Below are 22083 nucleotides of genomic sequence, written 5' to 3' on the forward strand. Positions count from 1 at the left end.
CTGTCCAGAAGACTGGAGGGGGTTGCAGAGGGAAAGGTGGAAAACAAGGGGAGAGGGAAAACGAGAGATGAGGTGGTACCAGAGATGTCTACTGCTGCAGAGGCAGGACACCAGTGGCTGCATCCCCTACAGTAGCTTCATCTTCTCGGGGCCAACACATAAAGCCATCAGCGTGCCACAGACCCTCTGTAGAAAGCTCCTCAGCTGCATCCCCTACCTGTGCAAAGAGGTCAGAGGGTGTTTGATGGGTCTCCTTAACCGTTTACTTTCACCTGACACAGCTGTAAAACTAAAGCCTGCTGCACGCACCTGGGTGACCATCAGCATGGACCATCAGCCTGGACTAACACACCTGGCATCCTGACAGAAGCCAGCCCCCTGCTACAGCACTGGTTAAAAAACGAGTTCACCGCTGGTTTAATCCCTGCAGCTCACTGCTCTGGGCGCGTGACCGCTCCGAAGGAAGCCCCCCAGCCAACACCAGCATTCCTGTGGGAAGCAAAGTCCTCACTCCTGCACAAGGTCCCTTTCGAAACCCGCACTTTGCTCGCTGAGAGGAGAGGAAGGAGCCGGAGGAGAGAGATCATCCCTCATTCTCATGCTGCCTCGGCTTAGGGCTGGCCCGAGAGCCAAGGGGGCAGAGGTGGGGGCTCAGCCCTTCCTGGGGAAGATAAAGGGAGGGAAAACTCCCTTGAGAAACAAGGCTGAGAGTGCAGTGTGCCATCCAGTGGCTCCAGCCCAACCCAGGTGCTGTCACTTGTCAGGCACTGACCTGCACTCCTGGGAAGCCTTTGCTGCTTCGTGTTTTAAAGCAGGCTTTAGGTATTTGGACATTTCACTTCCTGGAAGCACCACAGAGAACAGGGCAAAGCCATTTTATCGGGAGGGTCGGAAGAACCAGATTGTCTCCCCAAACCACATCCTACTGCCCGCATATCACAATGACACACAGCATTGCAAAAGCTGTCTAGAAATGACCAGTCGTCTGTTAGGTGGGAGGAAGGAGCAAAGCACCACATGCTCACCTGCTGCAGCCAGAGCACCCCGAGAAGCAGGTTGGAGGTCTCCTCCTTCTGCTCTCCATCACAGCAATGGGGTACATAGCAGAGCACGCAGCAGCAGTGGCTCTGCAGCACCCCAGGGCCCTGTGCAGGCCTGGCTGTTGGGGCCCCAAGAGTCCCTGCAGGGAACAAGCCCTAGGAACATCTGTCCAAGGTGTTGGGACAAAACCTCACCTGTATGTGTGTGTCTGTGGGTCTCCCCCCTCCTCCTGTGCTGCTGACAAGAAATCTGTGCTTGGTCAGAGCAGAGCCAGCAGCAGCAGGTAGAAGGGTGTCATTACAACACAGGGTCATGGTATCAGCTCAATAGGCAATTACATGTTTCAGATCCCCAATTAATGAAGAGAACAGAGGGTTTGGCTGCAGGAAGTCAGCAGTTGTCCCTCCTCTTTACTACTTTAAGTGCAGGCTCCGTCTTCCAAAAGCCTCCCCGTGTTCCTGCAGTGGGAAAGGTCTCAGAGAGATTCAGGGCTCAGGAGAGATTCTGGCATCAACAATGAATACAAACTCTTCCTCAGGACCTGCCTCTGCCCACCTGCTCCATGCTTGGGCTGTGCTCAGAGGCACTCAATGCAGATGTTTTTTAGCTAAAGCACATGAAACCCCTGCCCCAGTGGCTTCCCGGGGACCCAAGATGAGCCTGTGCACCGTAACAGTAGAGCGGAGTCAAACCACAAAGGAAACGTTTTCATTCTAACATAGAACAAATGCTTTTATTGCACTTTCAGAACAATTCTGCATAGTCTGAACAAACAGGGTCCCAACAACCACCACAGCCCAAAGGCAAGTACAGGTGCCCACTGAGGAAAACGCAAACAGGGCACTTGTTTTACAGAACATCAACGCAAAAAGCCCAGCACCGCAAAAGAAGGAGCCCATTCTAGCCCCCAGTGGTTGTCAATGCTCATCTGGTACTGAGCCCCCCCTGAGTGAAGAAAGATGTTTGAGGGGCGGATGTTTTTTGGATCCCCCTTAGCCAGGCAGAAGAGAATCTCCTCCTCTCACTGCCTTCTCTGAGGAAGACTCCTGCGTATCTTCTCCTGCTAGTTAAAACACAAAAGCCCCAAACCTGCTTGACTTCACCAGAATACTCAGCTGCCCACAGGACAGAACGGGAGCCACCTTCCATCCCTGCTTCCTCATGACACAGCCCCGGCTCCTGCTAGCAGGAGTTTGGAAGGACCTCGACCTGTGCTAGCTCATCACTCAGGATGATATGAAGGTGTTGGACAGCCCAACAGCAGCTTGTGGCCGCTCACCAGAGGAGCAGACCCTTGCTCTGGTGCTGTCCCAGGCCCCGGGATCTGTGTCCAGCAAGCTGCGGAAGCAGAACCCCCCTTCGTGTGGTAACGGTTTGTCTCTGAAGTGCAATCCTGCTTGTTTTACTGGTTCGTACGCACAAGGAACAGAGCTCTGAACATGAGCCGCCCCTTCTCCTCCCGCTCCCTCTGCAGCGCTGCCGGCGGAGGACGCCGCGCCGGCACCGCGGCACGCAGCCACAGTCTATTTCACGGCGACGGTTGAGGCGCCGTGGATGGACTCCATGACGGCTGCAAACCGGCTGCACAGGTCGTAGGGGGAGTTGGGCCGGATCTTTGGTGGCTCCTTCAGGAAGATGACCTCGCTGGGGCAGTCAAGGAGCCGGGGCAGGACTTCACCCAGCCTCATCTGCAGCTTTGCTGTCGAGGGGAGAGGAGGAGACAGTCAGTGGCACCGCAAGAGTAAGACACCAGATGGCTCTGGGGCTGTGGGCTACAAAGCCATGATGGAGGGTAAAGAATCATCTTCTGGCTGCTAAGGGCAGGGGTGAGTGGTGTCAGCCCCCAGCCCTGCCTGGGGCCCACAGAGCAGGGACACCCCGGCTGCCCTGCAGCAGAGCATTAGCTTTCCCAATAAAGCCAGCTCCAAACCACCAAGCCTCTCTTCAGAACACAAAGACACCCCCCCCCCTCCCAGATCTGCTTCCCCATCCAGGCTTCTGCAGCTCTCGTCATGTTTCTGGCCACTGCTAAATCCCCTTGCTCCCTCCTGAAGGGGAGTTCAGCTCTAGACACTGCCCTGCCCACAAAGCCACAACGAAGGTAAGGCCAGCACCAGTCCCTACCATCCATGTCTTCGCGACCCAAGTAGGAGCACCAGCGGTTTCTCATGACCTCGATGGCATCCATGTCCTCTCTGGAGATCTCAAAGTTGTTCATGAGGTGCATGCAGGGGATGATCAGCTCGTTCAGGATGCTAATGCCCTCTGCCACACGAGCTTCTTCACAGCTTACAAACATAGATGCTGCCACCTCGTTCAGCTTCTGGGGGAGGAGGGAGAATGAGGGGACAGAGTTGTGACAAGCCAGCACTGAGCACATGCTGTCAGGAAAGGCCACAGCTCGGGGCCCCTCACTGACGGCCATGCAGAGACAGACAGAATCAGTGCCAGGTTCTGCTGGAACAGTCACCTTCAAGCACAGGATCACACCACAGAAAACAAACTGGGGTCTTGGCAATCACAAAGCGTGAACTAAATGCAAACCTCATTTTGACGCTGTTGTTTTGCCCCCTGAGGAACAGGACATCACCATTTGCTCGGAGAGAGCAGGCCATTAATATCCCAAATAAATACCGGGGGAGAGGGACAGGAATAGACAGAAAACAACGTGACCATTGAGTTAACACAAACATCAATTTAAAAGCCAAGAGCATGCTCAGCAGCACCCAAACCTTCCCCAAACATGTGGCATGTTAATTACACGTGATCCTAAAAGGGGACACCCCTAAAAGGAGTCTGACTCCTTGGGCAATGCCCATGAGCAGGGAAGTGAACTGCAGCAGGGGCTGCTCCCTCCCCTCCTCCCCGGGAACAAGCATACCAACCAGGAGACAATTCCTTCTGTACAAGGCAATCAGGGATTCGCTCACTCCTCTCTTGGTGCCTTTCTGCAGCAGGTTGGTGTTGCTCTGGTAGGCGTACACCAGGTAGGTGAGTGACTCCTGGTACCTAGGAGAAGAGTGTCACCTCAGGAAACACTCTCCTCTTGGCCTGGATGGTAACTACCATCAAGCCCAACAGGAAGAACTTCATTTCACTGCCAAAGCCTAAATGAACAGATGCCCTCTGCCCAGGAATTAATGTCCCTTTTTGCCCAGCGTGCCAAATGAGCACCTCAGGAACAGCCCTTTAAAGCCAAGTTTGAGTATGATGTGCCTGGAGCTTTCAGGATTGCTCCAGGACATTTGCCCTGTGATTGCTCAGAGCAGTGCAGCAGCAACGTGTTCACTTCATACACACATTTCTAGTCTCTACTCCCCTGGTGAGAAAACAGCAGAGCTGATAGGGATTAGGGCAGTTCAGGGGAGCTCTAACACACTCTCACACCCCGCCTCTCGGCAACCTGCCCACCTGAATTTGGTGTCTCATCACTTCTAACCCCCTCAGGACTCGATTCTGCCTCCATCCACAAAGAACTTCTGAAAGCCAGTTTATTTTCTGGATTGGAAAAATCCATTTCCCAATTACAAATATTTCAAAAACTGGCAATGTCCTGCTCCACACGGCACTGCGTTCATGTAAAATACAGGTTCTGAAACAGTAAGGAGGAAACCAAGGCCCTTTTTTAAAGTTCTTAAGAGTCTAGAATACTCCAAAGCACGTGTTTACACAAAGTGAAATGTCCAATTCAGGAGAGTTTAGTTTTAATTTGGGAACCCAAAGGGGGCACTTATTCCTGCAAACCCATCTCTGGGAATGCTTCACAGTGGATGAATTAGGGGGAGCTCCAAGAACCTGCCAGGCAGCTCACCAGTACCTGTGCATAGTATCTAAACTGCTAAGCAAGGCTGACTGTGGATTCCAGAAAGGGCTATCAGCACGCTACAAGGAAGCCCACTGGCCTCATCATGAATCAGAAAGATGAAGTTTGTCCAAGTGGCTTTTACTGTCAGACCACAGCTTCTCTCGTCCAAACACAGAGTTGAAGTGACTTACTTCCTGTTTTGGTACAGCTCCAGCCCTGTCAGCAGGTAAACGGACACCTTGCGGAAGAGACTGTAGTCCTCGTGCCATCTCTGCGAGGGAGCAGAGTGTCAGCGTCACCCGCAACACACACACGTGCTTCCCGTTCCTTCCCAGCGCCAACGCGTGTCGCACCGTACCCTCTGAAGGGCTCAAACGCCTCTCATAAGTGACACATAAATCAACGCAGTGAACTGCACAGACATTCCTCCCAGCTGAGGAGATGTCCCGTGTGTTCTGCCTCCTGCTCAGCTCCCTTCTGCAGACACCGAGAGGTGCTGACAGCCGCGCCAGCGACTGCTCCCCGCCTGGACAGTGCCAGTTGTGACAGCTGAGGGGTCAAGGGCAGCACCAGGGTCCCTTACCTTGTACTCCTCCATATCGACATCGTCAGGACCGATTTCTCTCAGCTTTGCTCGTGCTACCTTCATGATGCTAATGGACCTGCTCCATGCAAGCAGAGAGGAGACAAAGATCAGAGGAGTGGCCCCAAGAAGAACCTCATCTCAGAATCAGGGCACAAACCTTTCGTCATAGCTGAGGTTTTTGTCTGCAAACTGCTCGAGGAGGGTCCGTTCCACGACCTGCTGCGGAGCGTTGTTTTGCAGGAAGTAAATGAGCACGTGCTGCAACCGGGCGTCGTTCTGAGGGGTTGGGGTCTCCTTGGAAAGCAGGTAGAGCCGGGAGTATTCCTCGTGGAATGCCTGCCAAGAAAGTACATGGGCTAACACAGGCACAGCTGCCTCAGGCAGCTCTGGCAACCCTCCTGCAAGTGCTCGCCTTGTAAAAATCAACTGCAACACGCTTGTATCTGTAGTGAGGTGCAAGACTACCTTGTGATTTATGTTCCTGTAGATTAACAGCACAGGTTGCTTCTCCCATGTGGCACACTTTGTTCAATCTACCTGCCTGTAAAATCTAACCCCAGCTTCAATATGCAGCAGCACTTACTCCTTCAGATCCCTCTGCTCAACACAGACATTTCTCAAGGACACGTTTTACAAGAGAGGTCACAGTAAGTATGTTCTGGACCAAGAAACAAAACTTCATGAGTGCTGGTTTATTCCCTGTCTAGACAACAGGTTCTGAAAGGCACCCAAAGAAAGGCTACTTTGTGGTATCCAGGCCGAGGGAACTGCTGATGCTAAACGAATAAGCAGGAGAAATAGTGGGAAGTAGAAAGAGAAAGGCATGCGGTGGTTTCTCCTGGGAGGAGGGGGGTTCTTTCTTACATGCTCTAAAAAACTGTTTAGAACCCACGGATCTATTGTCACAGTAAGAGCAGAAACCACAACATAGGACAGCGAGGCTGTTAGCTAGAAGGAAAACTGCACAAATCATTCCCTCCCCATTCCTGACATGTCAATACAGCATAATCCTTCCTTCTGTGAACACGGGTATCCATACGAGTGGATTTAGCAAGCAAATCAGATACCTTAACGAGCCCTGCTTCAGACCCATCCCGATCAAAGGTCTGGCGGGCTTTTGCAATAGCCAGGATGACACCTTGCATGGCTGGACTCAGCATCACCTACCAGGAAAGCAGGGAAACAAACAGGAACAGGAAACACAGTAACAGACAGGGAAAGAAGAGAAGGCATGGTGAAGAACAGAGCAACTTTCACAAGAGAAGGAAACTGCATGAGTACAGGCAGAATAAGCCAGAGCTGCCATTTCCTGATGTACTACTTACTCCACCAATCACATGCACTTTACATGCAGAAGTGGGCTTTAAGTGCTTAAAGGTCTAAAGGATGCTTATTCCACACCTTGAGTTTGTAAATTCAACAGGTGAGAACATAAAGCTCACAAGCCATGTGCCCTCTGGGCAAGTTCAATCTTCTTCAGCCATGCAAAGGAGGGAGCAGTGCCTGTGGTGGAGGAGCTCATGGTGCCAGCTCCACACAAGCATGTCTTAAATGTACTCAAGGAGTAACAGTCACTTGTGAAAAAGACTGAGCTTCCACAACGCTGCTCGGGTGTGTATGAGCGTAGTTAAACGGGCAGATTCAAAACCTCAGCAGCCGGATGCTGTAAGTCATGCTGTCAGCGGTTAATGTCTTTGAGAGAGGGCACGAAACTCTAACTGGAGACAGCGGAGAGGCTTGTAAATAGATTAATACAGCTGGGTTCAACTTTGATACAGCTGTGCCAGAATGACGACAAAGTGCAGCTCTAAGGACTGGGTGCTTTTACCGTGCTGATTTTCTGGAGGCATTTAGACACAAAGTTAGTCAAGGATTTGGTCCAGCTGTCTCCATTCCCACAGTGGGAACAGGCTCTTTGCAAGCGGCAGTGTTCCCACGAGAGGTTGCTATTGCTCCCAGCCTTAGCAGAGCTCAAAGCCAGCTGACTACAAAGACAGAGTTTAATGACCAGCAGCAATCAACCCCTGCACTGGATCTGTACCTCCTCATTATATCCGTCTGCATCAGATCTAACGGGAATCTTCCCCACACTGGGGATTTCCACCTCAGAGACCTGTGAGCTAGTGTGGGCAGCAGGCTCTGCTTCCTTAGCGTCCTGGGGTTGTTCTGCCTGACCTGTAAGGGCTGTTTCTCCCAGCTGGGCCTTCACTGGCTCTACCTCCTTGGGCTGCAGCCAAGAAGAAAAAAGAAGAAAAAAGAGTAAGCAGCAGCAAAGTAAAGTACAGGAAAGCAGAAGGGCGCCGAGTGAACGTGGCACAGCTACAGCATTGCACAGACATGGAGAAAGCAGGAACACAAGAGCAGAGTGGGTCGTGCCCAGGGCTGGGCTTGGCTCCTACCTCGCAGAGCGCCGCCTCGACGCCGTTCCTGTCGTAGGTGTCGGCGCTGTTGGCGATGGCTTTGGCCGTCTGCTCCTGCGCGATCCTGGCGTGCTCTGAGGACAGGGAGCACACGCAGCCCGACGCCTGATCTGTGCGGCACAGCGGGGCGTTAGCGAGCACAGCCTGCAGCATTGCTCCCCCTCTCCCATAGCTTCTCTGCGCAGGATGGAGCGGCTGCTGCAGTCATCCCGGAGGTGAAGGCTTGTGCATGCCCCTTTTCCATGGGTCTGGCATGTGCCACCATGGATTGCCAAGTAATGCGCTCCCTCTCCAGAGAACAGCACTTGAAACATTTCCACTTGGTATTACAAGAAAAAAACCACTATGGCAGTGAAGTGAGAGTAGCCCATTACCATTAAACGAACAGAAAACAGAATTTCTGGTGACAAGTCTGGAAGGATGCACGTGCAAAGCCAACAGAACAGCCTCTCTCATTGCTGGGACAGAACCTCCCCAGCTGCCTTTGCTACTTCACCAGCACCTCCCAGGTAGGGAGGACTTTGTGCAAGGCTCCATCAGCACAGTGGGATTTCTGACCAGCTCACATTATGCTACTGGTTTCAACATGGTTCACCAGTTCAGATGTGGCGTTACCTGGGCCTGATTCAGAAGAGAGATCCTGCGAGTCAGAAGTGGGTGAAGGCTCCATCTGGGGAATCTTGCAGGACTGTTCCTCCTCCCACTCCTCAGCCTCCTGCTCGAGCCGCCAGTTGTCCTCCTGGATGTAGTGCCTCAGGTCCAGGGGCAAGTCTTCGACTTCCTTCTGAAACTGTCCAACCTCGGGGCTGGCTTCCTCATCTGGAAGAAACAGGACTGGCACATAACGGGACAGAGTAGCAGGGCACCACCGCTGGGGCCTGAGTGTGCTGCAATCAAACTGGGTGAGGCATAAACAGGGAAAACCCCAACTTTCTACGAGCTTTGTGTCTTAGGATGTTTCATTAAAAATAAGTGCAAAAATAAAGACAAATCTCCAGCGCTACCTGCAACAAAACCCAGTTTTGTTCTACACTGGACAGCATTTACCACAGAGTCCAGAAGCAGCACCTGCTGATGCAGTAGGTCAGAAATGCATCCTTACTCAAGGGCTACAATTGTACAGAGAGTGGTATTAAAACTGCCAATAGCTGGAAAATTCACGACTCGGATGGAGACATCGTACCTATGACCCTACACAGCAGATAAAGGTGGGGAACTGTGCGGACTCCATGGCACGAACGTCATCCTGGTGTTTTTCAACACCTTTCAGATCTACTTCAGCACTGGTTTTAAAATGGCACAAAACCCCAGTAGCGTCAGCTTGAGACAAGCCCTGAAATTTATCAAAAGCACATGGCAGTTATCTACACTGTAGATTTCTTATGCAGCCATTGTAAAAGCATCTTTAAAAAACCAACAAAATTGCACTAAATAGGAAAAAAGAAAAACCCCAAACCAAACCATGGGTTCGTTTCAGCAACAGAACTCTCACAGGCAGCCAGACAAAGAATGACCTCCAAATCCTCATCAGCCATATTTAGTGATGAACGGGATGACAGTTCTCCATTGTTTCTTCTCTTTAATACATCAGAATGAACCACGCATGAAATTATTGGGTTCTTCCACAGCTGTTTGCCATGTATAGTGCCACGTGCACAGTAATTTCTCCACATAACTATTTATACATTGGCACTGCACACATACTTGCAAATCTAAGCCACTGGCACCAAAAACTCATGCAGTAGGAAAGGCTGCATAAAAATCCAGCTCCCTTAGGTTCAATGTAATGGGATCACTAAAAAACAAGCCAACGAGTCAGAAAGTGATAAAAACAGGAGAAAGAAAGCTGGAGGCGTTTCACAAGCCCTTATAAAAGAAACACTGTCATATAAACTACAAGGAGAATCAAAGTGAAAACCACCAGCACTAGAGGCATGTTGAAAGTGGCAAACAGGGAGAGCTATGTGTTAACAACAGGTAAAGTACTGTACCTGCTCTCACCAGTACAGTTCTTTCCTCAGGTTTCAACCCTACCAAGGATTTAGAAAGGAATCAAGCGTGGAGCAAATTATTTCACTTCTATCTGGGGTAAAGTTTTTTGCACTGTCAAAGGACAACTGTGCCAAAGGGAAGCTGAGGAACGTAAGGAGCACGCTGGCTAGAGCGACACAGTGATAACCAAAGTGTGACTAACCAGCAGCTCTGGTGCCAGTACCTGCCACAGGGTGGGACACCTCCTCACTGATGTACATCAGGCAGTAGGCACTGGCATTCTTCAAGCCCCCGAATGAATCTCTCTCCAGCTCTTCCCATGAGGATTCCGTCACGGAGATGTCATTGTATTTGAGCCAGCTTTTCCGAGGCTGATCGTAGATGAAGGCCCAGTAGTGACCAGCGTTCGCTTGCCCTTCGTGTACCAGGACTGCGTGCAAGCGATAGGGAACCTGCAAGTGCATGTGGACAGTGTTCACAGGGATTCCCAATAAAGGATCTTCTCTGACCTCTGTGCAAAATTTACAAGTATGTAGCTGTAGCCTCGTGCAAGACTCTTGATTCACTTGGTAAATATTCCTACAGGGTGTGAACTGACTTGGACAGGGAAAAGCAACAGGATTTTCATACAGAATCCTTTCTCTGCTTCACCACTGGGGTTTTGAAATACAATAAGGTGGAGAATTCCAACCAACAGCTACTAACAAAAAAACCAGAATTAGTAACATCACTTTAACATTTGCCCAATGCAGGTGCATTTCCTACCTGCTGGAGGAGAGGGTCGCAGTATATTTGTTCAATGGACAGGCTGATTCTGGCAATAGACTCCTTCAGATCTGCCAAGAACATCACAAGTGAGAGAAATACATCAGAATTCGTGACTGCTCATCAGCCTATTCCAGCCCCTGTCACCTCAAAGTTCGAACCCTGCAGCAACTATCAAAGACACTTGACACCAGAGTTGAAGTGTGTACAAGGTTATTTCTCGTTCAGGGTGTATGTGGCTGGAGCAACAGAGGGGAAGTCAGGCTGGCACTCAACAGAAAGATCACGACAAGTATGTTTGCGGCCAACCTTGCACATCTTGCTCGATCTCATTTCTCCATCGCTCTAGACAGGTCCGAACCAGGTTCAGCTCCTCCTCAGAAACCATGTGAGGAGCCGGATGCTCAGACATTGCTAATGCTGCACCAGAAAGCTGCAGAGGAGCACTCGAGTCTTGCTGCGGTGAAGAGAAAGCTCCATCTTCTGTCCTACTGTCCCTCCTTTCTAGTATGCTGTGAAGCAAAATCCAAGAGTAGTGGACAAATAAAAGTCAGAACTCTTACAGAACTCTGCAAGCAAAGATCCACAACGAGCAGTTCTAAAAATCCCTTCCCTTACTACAAGAAACTCATGTATTTACTCAGCTTAATTTAGAGTGTAAACCAACCATGCTGGCCAGGCTTGTAATAATCCAATATTGCAGTAATTTACTGGTTGATGAAGCAAAAAAATTAGTAGCCTAACCAGAAAGAGCATATAATTTAACTCAGAATTGCTGCTGAGACAAGGAGCATGGTGATGCTTTTGGTACAGGAAAAGGAACAGACTAGATGCAGCGTTATATTTAAACAAACAGAACCAAATCAGGAGCAAAGCAGTGAGCAATGCTTGTATGGGCCTTCAGACAGTCCAGCACCAGACAAGTAACCCGCTCTCAGGGCACAAACCGGGAATGCTGGGCTGAAAGGCAAAGTGTTCTCCTGCACACTGTTCTTACGTCTGTTTACTAACCCCTTTGGCTGTGAAAGCACATCCAAAACACAAGGCTCAGCTTGCAACTGCAGGGATGTTGTCTGAGAGCCCTGAGCAGGAGGAAGAGCTGCAGCTGGCTTTGTGGCAACGAATTCCAGCACATACTGGAGCATGTCGGGCAGTGGGAAGCGGGCTGGGCCAGAGCCGTACTTCATGTACCTACAGGAAAATGCACCAACAAAGGATTGTGAGCGTTAAACCCGAGGGGACAACAGAAGAGCAACAGGGAGGAATCTTCTGGGTCAGACAGAGACTGTTTGAGCAGTGAGGGAATGAGGGGAATACCCAGGTAGTGCTGGGCTCACCCTCCCAGCAGCTGACCTTGAAAGCATTGAGGCTGTGGGGCACTGCTCAGCAGCAGCCAAACACTGCTGTGCTATCAGCATGTTTTAGTCACAAACCCCAGCACAGGACCAAGCCAGCTGCTGCGCAGACCATCAACTCCATCCCAGCCCGTCCCTGCAGGATGCTACACATGGCCTTCAACATGAACTGTTATCATGACACCTCCCAGCCCCTTGCTGAGCACAGACCCCACCAGGGCCACTGCAACACAGCACGCCTCTGCCTGCCGCTTGTTCACAGCACTGTCAGTTCAAGAGTGCAAACTGTGAGTAGGTTTAATGCCAAACAAAAGGACTTTTCCACAGAGCACCTGGTATATGAAATCTGGCTGTCCACAATTGAGGTCTTTCCTATTGATCTCCTTCCTTCCCTAGTCAGTAATGCCAAACCCTAAGCTTGAGAAGACCTCTAATACAAAAAGTAATGTAGATTCTTCTCGGAACAAGCCCGCTCTGTTTCTTCCTCCCCTCCAAGTTTCTCTTCCATCAGAAAGCTCATTTAAATGGAAGCATTTGCAGACTTCCAGGGGGCACAAAAATAAAGCTGACTACTTACCTCTCCAGTTTCTGCTGCAGAATCACCAGTTTCTCACTCAATCTCTTCATCTCTTCTCTCTTCATCTGAATAAGCTCTTTACTGCAATAGAGGTACCTAAGCAGAGAAGTACAGAGCCAGGTGAGATTTGTCTACTTCTAACATTCGCTGTCTTTTGTAACTGTTTTAAGAATCCTTCCCTGCTCACCTGCACAACCTTTTTAATGTCTTTAATGACAGTAAAGCTTTAAACATCCCACACGACCCACCTGTCCATGTAAATGGTCTGGGGAAATTCTAGCTTGGTGTGAATCTTCTCGGGCTGTCCCAGTGACTGATTGAACTCGAATCGGGAGAGCTCAAAGGTCAGCACGGGCGGCAGCTTTGTAAACCAGCGCTGGAACGAAAGCACAAGTGCCCCCAGAGGGACTCGGTTTAAGGTGACTGATCCTCAGTGATTTCAGACCCATCCTAAACGTCTGTCTGACTTTAAATGCTAAATCAGTATCTATTTTCTTTATGGAGTGACTCGTCAGAAAGCCAAATTTTATGAGATTAAAATTTCCACTTCCATTTTACTTTTGTACCATAAAAACCACTCACAATAGCTTTCAGAAAGTTCCTTTTCATTGCCTGATGCATCCAGCTTGATGGATTCTTAACGGGTCCAGCCCTGAGTTTTACAAAATTAGCAGACACTACACAACCTCTGCATGTCAGCTAAGAGAGCTCTTCTCCAATGCAGGTCACAGGCAATGAAGAAGAACAAAACAGAAGTCCTCAGGCAGTACCTGATCTCTTTCCTCTTTCAGTCTTTTTACAAACTATTGGATTCAGGAGGGTCAAAGGAGACCCCCACTTCCTGTGTGATTCACACACTGATTCAAAGAACAACTCTTGGTTGGATTTACACTTCCTCTTGCTGGGTTCACAAATACCTCCAGCACCCACTGCCAGAAGTTTCCTTCTCCTGCCCCCGCACGCACTGCCAAGGCAGTGCTCCTGCCTGGATTCGGGATGAGCACGCTAAGCTCATTTTCCTGTGCAGGATTCATGTCAGCTGTCCTGCTGCAATAAATCTGCCCCACACCAGAGCTTTCCGAGAAGCAGCCCATAAGCCCAGAGCAACCTATTACCTAGAAGAAGGCAAGTTCTTGTTAATTCCACTGATGCTCAGAGCTTCAGCACACTCAGCTACGTTCTCAAAAGACAAAATGCACCTTATTTTCTATGTCCCCTATCACGCAGTCCTCTAGCCACGACACCCTGGGAAGTGAAATTAAGATGCACAGTGTTTCCAGTCAGATTTCTTAGAAAGCCGAAGCCTTTTCCTTCCATCTGTACAGACAACGATTAAAGCATCATCATGATCAGTCCAATTTCCCTTATTTTTGATTTGGAGGAATTAAAAAGATTGTACTGAAAAGAACCAGCTCAATTAGCTGCCTACAGCCCTTTGTCTCTGGCATCAGCCTACAACAGCTTCACCTATGTGGGCTGTCAATGCATCTGAACAGCTTCAGACAGGAACTAGGAAAAGCAGAAACAAGCATTTGAGTCCAGAGCTGGGCAAGGATTGCCCATCCCAGACCTCATTTCTCACAGAACTGAAATACCTTTCCCTGCCCTCTCTGTGCCAGACTTCTTCGCTAATGTCTTCATGCAATGTCACAGCCTTTCTCTGAGCTAACTTCTCAGCTGCAATTGCACATGCAGGATGCTGAATGTGATGGCACACCTCTGCTTTCCACTTTGCTGCAACTGAGTATTTTATGATTGGTTTGTGATTTGCAAGATTAAAAAAAAACCAAAAAACCAAAAACCGAAACACCAAAAACAAAAAAGAGGAAAAAAAAAAAATCAGCAGAGAAGATAAAAGTGGAAAAGAGAAGAAAAAAACAACAACAAACACACATTGTAATAGGGAGAAAGATACAAATTCCAAATGGCATACCATAGAGTTAAGCACTGTACTTTTACCCTCCGAAAATAGGGAGGCAGTGGTTCTCCCCCTACTCAGGTACAGGTAGGCTTCAACAGAAAGAGAGAGACTTTATCACACTTGCATCAGAAGCAGATGTTCATCTTTTCAATTTAAAACAACCTCCTCAAACTGGTTACAGGGGACAACACATCTTTACAAATAAGCATGGACTTGGTGTCTCACCATTCATACATTTACATGAGACTCCACGTAGCCAGAAAATATTTTGTACTCATTCTTAGGGAACGTTTACAGTTGCCTTTTGGAGCTGTCAGAACATACCAAGTCACCCTTGTGCCGTATATGTTGCATTTTCTGCAGCAGGCAACCAAAAGCTTAGCACAAAAGGTAGAACTAACCTCCTGCCTGTACTTGCCCGACTGAGATGAGGTCGCCTCCTGAATCTCTCCCTCCACCATGGCTCCTTCCAAGCACTCATTCAAGTCTCGATAACCGTTTACCTGAAGGGGATACTGACCGAAGGTTTCAATCTTGGAAAAGGTATTGCCTGGATGACAGAAAGGATACAAAGCCCATGAGTGAAACTGAGACAACAAAACACTCTGGTTAACTCAAAGAGTTTGTTGCCAGCACCAGTTAGAGGCACTACTTGCAAGAACTGACTCACATGTAGCTGCTCACACGTCTGTCAGCATAAGCCTCCTTACAATCAACTGCTTTCAAAACATGGGCACTTGCGAGCATTTAATGTCTTCAGAAGACAGATTTTGTAAATGTTATGGTCCATTTTATCAAGACCATTTGCAAGTTTACAGAATGAGGCAGTTTGGTTGGGAATGTGCAACAAAACCCTGTGTCATCGCTGCTATAGATTAAAACACTCAAAGGAGCTGAGAAGGGAATCTACCAAAGCCTCAACTCACCCTCATGGACACCCTCAGTCAGGAAAGTCCCATAGAAAAGCTGTACCATTGGGTTTTCAGACTTGTCCTCGGGGCTTCTGTTTCAGAAAGAAAAAGCACACATGCATTTGCTGCTGAAGGCTGCAGAAAAGCCCCAGTCATAATCTAAGCCTTGGCCTGGGAACCTGTCTACAGTCCCCAAAGTTTTATATCCAAGCACAAAATACAGAGGGATCTTCTCATGCTCAAAAGCACATTATAACACTTACACTGGCAAAGCAGGCTGGAGGTTACAGCACTACCTTTGGAAATACAGTTCCAAACCCCCAGATCTTCCATGTAGGCTGGTTCTGCTGAGCTCCCCTAAAAAGCTGATTTACCCTGCAAGCCATATGGGCATTGATCGAAGTCCTACATACAGGAAATGTAGATGTAACACTTCATGAGCACATTTTAAGCTTAAGGAGCATCATCCTCACGCAACAAGGAACTCTCATTTACTCCAAGTTTTTGTGTAAAGCCCTCTCATTTATTGAGGCATCACATTTCAAATCTGTTTCTCCTCAGCATCAGGTCAAACTCCCATGATCACAGAAAACTCACTTGACATTCACAGTGAGCTGGAACGCATCCTCCAGCCAGTCCAGCAGTTTGTGTGTAAATTCACTCACATCTTGCTAGAAGAGAGACAGAAGTCGAGAGTCAAGCGTACTAGCAACCAGCGAGCACCTTCACGGGCTACTGGTCTCGCCCCCCAGCAGCATATGACCCGAGCGGTGCTGCTGTGACCACCCCACTGAAGGAAGCCTGCAACTGAAGTGCTGCTTTAGACCCATAATGAACACTCTGCTCGTCTGAAAACTAGATCAGAGGGAATTACTGCGATGGCTCCCCAACGGCCCAGCTGGCGCTGGCAGCGCACTGCTACGCTGCCTGTTTAATTAGCAAGCATGTACATTTCCCCTAAATGGCACAGGGACAGCTGCTTGTCGCTTGACAAACATGGGAAGAGGCCTCTGAAAGCCATAGTGGGATGAAGTGAAATAGGATTGTTGTGGCTGCAACTGCTGCTCTGAAGAATGCAAAAAGCTTTTCAGTGCGGTTTTACCTGCTGTTCCTCAGTGGTTCTGAACGCACCCTTCAAGAGTTCCAGTGCTGCAGAAGGGTCAACAAACTTGCGCCGGGTCCCCAGCATTAAGGCAAACAGACACTGAAGTTCTTGCATGAATGCAACATTTCTTTTTCCCTGCATTGCAAAAAGAAGAAAAGCCAAACCCTTCCTGCAACTCAAAAGAGAGCATCTTAAACCAAAGTGCTACAGAACACCACACCCCACACCCCCCCAGGAAGTATGCTAACAGCCAAGGGAAGAGGTGCCATTAAAAGGACAAAGCAGAAGGACATGCAGTGGCATTTCTTGGAAGCAAGAGGGATGCATGTGAGACACAAAATCAATCAAAACAAAACCTTAAGACACAAGAGCATCAGAAGTAACACTTGCTACAACAGAAGGCAGAAGCTGGTGAATTTATGCATTTATTCTGTCTACATTTGAGGATTTTTGGAGCATGAAGAGCACACAGGGACACAAGTAAAGCAAAGTCTCTTAAAGAGCAGCAGCCACAAGCCAGAACGATGCAACAAGCGAAGGGTTATTCTCCATGTGCCTTTTGCTCTTAACATCTTCTAAGCACTTTCTGCTGGGTTCTTTCAGCAGGTGCTGGGGCTAGAGGGACCCTCACAGCCTGGCTCAAACACCAGTTCTTCTACAGTGCATACAAACAAGCAAACGGTCTGGAGCTACTGAAGAAGTTGTATGGCACAAATTCCTCCCCCAGCCACAGTTAGAAGCTCTAGAGGAAAGCTTTATGAGAAGCATCTTATTTATTTTCTACAGTGACTGTGTCTTTGAAAAGCATTTCCCAAATTTATCTTTAACACAGCCTGACAATTTGGAAGCCATTAACACAGGCACAGGGGTCTCAGATGGCCCCAAATTAAATCTGCTTAGGGAAGGAGCGGAACAGTATACTGCAACAGAGGGAACTTTACAGTGTCTCTTGATGAAAACTTACAGCGCGAGTGTGACAGCTTTCGAGCACATGCTGTGGGAGGGAGTACCCAAGGACCAGCCTCCGAAATTCTGGTAGCTGAAACAGAGACTGAAAGGAGAAGAGAGGCAAAGAGCAGTCAGTGTCTGCGAGGATTCGACTCACTGCCCCAGTGACACTCTTTTACCCAACAGCTTTCTCGTTAACTCCTGATTCTTCGATGGCCTCGTGTTACTAAATAAATGTTCAAGTGAGCAGTCTGTGTGCTGGACCTGCACATTTGTACCCACCAGGGAACAAAATCTCATCCTGCCATTTCTGGGAGATACATAGATATATAAAACCATTTTAGGAAAGAGTATTCTATTTCCCATAGGCAAGCTTAGGAAAAACATCCAGGAACAAGTCCCAGTGAGAAAGGGGCCCCATTTGAAGCTTTCTTACTTCCTCTCAAAGCTGGAGACACAATTAATGTCTATCTGATGATGTGAAATGGTTAGAAGAGACCAGTCTCCTCAGTTCCACTTACTGCTGTCCCTTCTTGCTTAGGTTATCACTAATAATATATGCTGCCTTGCTGCTTATGCGTTCCAGCATCTATGCCAGCGTATTCCATTAACTGGAATACGATACACCGTGTATTATGGAGCCAACAATAACTGCGGTGAAATTAAATTATCAGTGCACTTTGCCAGTCCAGCTTCTGTCATTCAGAAAGCATTTGGACATCACCACACCAAAACCCCTGCGTCCGTACGCATAGATTATATGTATCTCTATCTATAGTTACACAAAGTCCATTTAACTGCTCTTTGGCTCCTTCTGTGCACACCCAGGATAAATCACAATCGTATCGAATCAAACCAGAAGTCTCACTTGAGCAAGGACTCACTCACTCTTCCACAATGACCTCAGGATGACCACTTCACAGAGCTGCTCCACATTTATTTCTGACTGATAAACACTTTGACTCCAGGACATTCAATTACCTGTATGACGGCACTAAACCAGCACGTATTTCCAATGTTTTTCATCCCAACAGGCCAGTCGCCCACTCTCCTCCAGTCATTGTGCTTGGGGTTCTCTCCCCAGACTTCACAGCGTTTTCTTTTGGAGCGGCTTTTGTTTTCAGCAGAATGTGCTTCCTGTGGCCTGTCACAAAAGATACAGACTGTGCTGTGAAACACCATCTCACACAGGCTCTCCACAACTACAGCTGCACCCTCCTCTAGCCACGAGTGGAACATTAGAGCTGGGTGCTGTCGGATGACACCCAGCACAAGGGGCAGCAGATGTATTATCCGACTCCAGAGTCAGGTAACATAGGAAGGTTTTACTTTGCAAACTGGCTGCACAGAGAACTGGTGGCCTCAGTCATTACTGGAGGCAAATTTGACCCACAGTAAAAAGGAGACAGCGAGGAACTGACAGGAGGGAGGTGAATCAACATGTGAGACTTTAAGGTGTTTCTGCAATACGTGCTGTGACACCAGTGCACTCGACTAGGCCACCTTGAAACCTGCCCTTTCTGCTTCAACCATCATGCTGCAGCGCTGCCCCAGACATAAAGGTCAATTACCCAGAGGCAGTCATGACCCAAGCACCTTCTAAAAGCAGAAGTCATACATTGGATAGGCAACTTCAGTTCGTTTTGCAGTAAACAGGTTAAGAATCCGCTTATGATACCCAGGAAAACCAAACCTGATTCATGGAGCCACTGACCTCTCGGGAGCATCCCTCTCTGCAGCCTGAGTTTTTGGTGATTCCAGTGGTCTCAAGGTGTCAATCACACGGAGGTCGTCTTTGTTGTTTGAGGTAGCTGCAGTAGTAACATCTAGAAGCAGAGGAAGTGTTCAGTTTTCTCTTTAAAAGGAACTTCTAGAAAGTGTTACACTTTACAAATATGATTTTTCAGCTGACGCAAGCGTCATTTTTCTAGGTCGGCCTTTAAATACAAATCCTTGTAGCTTGGATCATGCCAGGGAACCTAAAAAGCCACTCAGTGGGCTGGATGAGCACAGGACAGACCTTGCAGCTGTCTGCTGGCCAGATTTCCTTACAGCCAAATTCAGAGCTTGAGGGAGCATTGCAAACCTCTTGAAATAATGAAACAGGCACCTCAGCTGCTGCTTGTATTAGCTATGCCCTGGCATAGTGCTGACAACTGACATAGGATTGCAATGAAATCAGCATGATCACGGAGAATTGCCTTCCTCCACCCGTGTCAGGATGCTCGGCTATGAGCCATTTCACATCCTAGTTATATAGGGAAGGAGGAGAAAGGGAAAAGAGTCTTCCTGGAAAGGGTAGAAGCCTTACATGGCAGAACAAGGGGTAGCCGCGCTGTTCCGGCTGTTGCTGCGAGGTTCCCAGCACAGACATTTGGCACTGTGAACCTGCCTTGTGATGCTATCACTCAGGAAAGCTCCAGTTAATAGATGTGTCATTAGCAAAAAGGCTTAAAGAAACTATTCTCAGCTACCTCAGTCCACAGTGACACTCCTCACATCTGAACATACCAAACTGACGTCTGCTTCTGCCAATACCCGTGATGTTTATAGGAACAGTTTTCACGTAGTCAAATTGCTGGCTCAAACATTTTAAGTTTCATCAAAATACGACAGCAAACACTCAGTGTGCCTGCTCTGCCAGCAGATGCTGTCAAAGGCAGTGTATGCCTTGACAGGGATTCCCTTCTCCATTCCGCTTGCTCTGCTTTAGGAGCTTTCTGGGATTTCTGTGCTAGCCAACACCAACTGTTTAGAAGGAGGGTGGCTTTGTAACTGTGATGCGTCATCTACAGCCTCTGTTAAACCCCTGGTAAGTCACTTCCCTCCAGGGATGCACTGGTGGAGGCAGGAGGACCACACTTCCCCTTCCAGCTCAGGCTGGAACATGTGAACGTGCAGGGGTGAGCAGAGGTGAAGGACTTACTTTGTGGGGGCTGTTTGCCCGCCGCGCTCCCTTCCCAAGCGGACGGCTCTGCAGCAGCCACATCCCGAGCTGGCTCCTGGGCATTCTCCTCCGTCAGGAAGGTGACTGCTTCTGTCAGGTCTCCATTAGCAGCCTAGCAGTATGGCAAGGGAAAACAAACCCATAGTGGCAGGGTTATTTCATGCATGCTTTCATGGCATTTAATGCATCTGGGGTAGAGACAGACACACTACCACCAGCTGTGCTTTCCCTGGCCATGGAGTGAACTACCTGCTGGTGCCAAGCAGGAGTAAAAGCCCAAAAGAATGAAGGCCAGAATGTCTCTGTCAAAGCACTTTGGCTTTGTTACTAGACAATGTAGACTCCACTAACTAATTTCATTTCCCTAACAAGAGATCCCCTTACAAGAGTCACAGCAGGCCTGAAGCACAACAAGGCACTCTGCCACCACAAGAGACTCCCAGTAATCAAACTCTCTGTGGATTTCAAGACCTTACCAAGTCTCCTACCAATCCAGGGCTTTCTTCAGAGCAGCACTACAGGCTTTAAATGTATTCTAACATCTTCTGGACATTACTGCTTAATGAGATATTTAAGGATTTTGTTAAACAAACCTCTCTGTGTATTACCAGCACAAGCCACATCCTGCTGCTATGTCTTAAGGAAAGAGATGGAATGCACCTGATGATTCGAGACTGATGCAGTTGCAACCACTTTAAGTCCACAATTTCTAAATTCCAGAGCACGCATAAAGAGGAGGAATCCCTCCAGGTAAATATTGCTTCTCCAAGCACCTGAGATTCCCATGTCCCCTTGCATTGGAGCAAAGACTGTCCTGGTGACAGACAAGACGACCACCAGCCACGAAGCTACCGATGTTCCTGCAGCTGTCTACAGCTCCCACAGCAGTTTACATGGAGAAAAATCTCCTCTGACCTGCTGGGTGTGTGTTTACCATCCCTGGATAACAGCCCCGTGGGAGCAGAACTCCCAGGAAATGTTTATGAAGTTTTAGCCCAGCACACATTACTGCAGTACAGGTTTTAAGGTCCATTGCTAGAACAATGAACTGCTCTCCCTGCTTAATGCGGGGCTTTCACTTCAGATGCGGGTGAACACCCCTGTGAGCCCCAAAACCATGTGGACAAATGCTGGCCTGGCATCCCTGCCTGCCTCACAGGTATTCCTGGACAAGGCACAAGCGAGGGGCAGAAAAGCAGTGAGGATTTGCCCACAGGACCTTGCCTGACTCTCGGGTCTCCTTTACCACACAACAATGACAACAGGCACCAACCTTTAGAGCCTCATGAAGGAAAGCGGAGTCTTGAATTCCTGTGATCTCTTTTAGCTGGTCTAAAAGCATCTGGCAGTCCTATGTGCAAGAAATAAAGAAAGCTTACGTGAAAAGGCGACCAGGACAGACATCAAGCTGTTTCTGCAAGGCTTGCCGAGGGCTCACCGGAGTATTGCTTCTTCCTTTCCCTTTTACTGACAGCTTGACGCAAAATCCTGCTCACACTTGCTTGATGGTAACACCACCACCAGCTTCAACATCGCACTCAGATCTTACCCCCCTAAACCTGCAGGCTGAGGTTCAAGCTGTTCTACCCCCTCGAGGACGGCAGAAGGCCTGAGAGGCTGTGGGATGCTGGGCACCTGCGGTGGGAAGGGGCAGCCCTCCCCCCGGGAGCCCGGCATGTGCAGCAGGACATATAAGGAGGCCGCCTGCTG

At 48.8% G+C, this 22083-nt stretch overlaps 1 protein-coding gene across 1 annotated transcript; it reads right to left on the minus strand.

Annotated features, from left to right (window-relative positions):
• Positions 1-2564: 2564 nt before the first annotated feature.
• USP28 (ubiquitin specific peptidase 28) lies at positions 2565-21715 on the minus strand. The gene is made up of 24 exons (XM_010019171.1): positions 21647-21715; positions 20353-20485; positions 19141-19252; positions 18408-18570; positions 17443-17529; positions 16476-16613; positions 15971-16044; positions 15389-15465; positions 14864-15012; positions 12790-12917; positions 12542-12637; positions 11621-11800; positions 10919-11121; positions 10610-10680; positions 10068-10296; positions 8468-8671; positions 7832-7962; positions 6500-6595; positions 5590-5768; positions 5430-5508; positions 5038-5117; positions 3927-4050; positions 3166-3364; positions 2565-2740 (listed from the first exon to the last, which is right to left on the minus strand). Exons 1-24 carry the CDS (start codon positions 21713-21715, stop codon positions 2565-2567), a joined length of 3177 nt encoding a protein of 1058 aa, XP_010017473.1.
• Between the last annotated feature and the right edge of the window lie 368 nt (positions 21716-22083).

Source organism: Nestor notabilis, unplaced genomic scaffold, assembly GCF_000696875.1.
Source record: "Nestor notabilis isolate BGI_N333 unplaced genomic scaffold, ASM69687v1 scaffold22697, whole genome shotgun sequence".
NCBI lineage: Eukaryota > Metazoa > Chordata > Aves > Psittaciformes > Psittacidae > Nestor > Nestor notabilis.

Excerpts from the sequence above, each read along its gene's own strand:
- USP28 (XM_010019171.1), bottom strand. The coding sequence starts at position 21,715 with ATGCTTTTAGACCAGCTAAAAGAGATCACAGGAATTCAAGACTCCGCT. Across the intron at positions 11,801-12,541 it reads CTGCAGCAGAAACTGGAGAG|GTACATGAAGTACGGCTCTG; the intron begins GTAAGTAGTCAG and ends ATTTTCCTGTAG. Across the intron at positions 10,681-10,918 it reads GATCGAGCAAGATGTGCAAG|ATCTGAAGGAGTCTATTGCC; the intron begins GTTGGCCGCAAA and ends TGTTCTTGGCAG.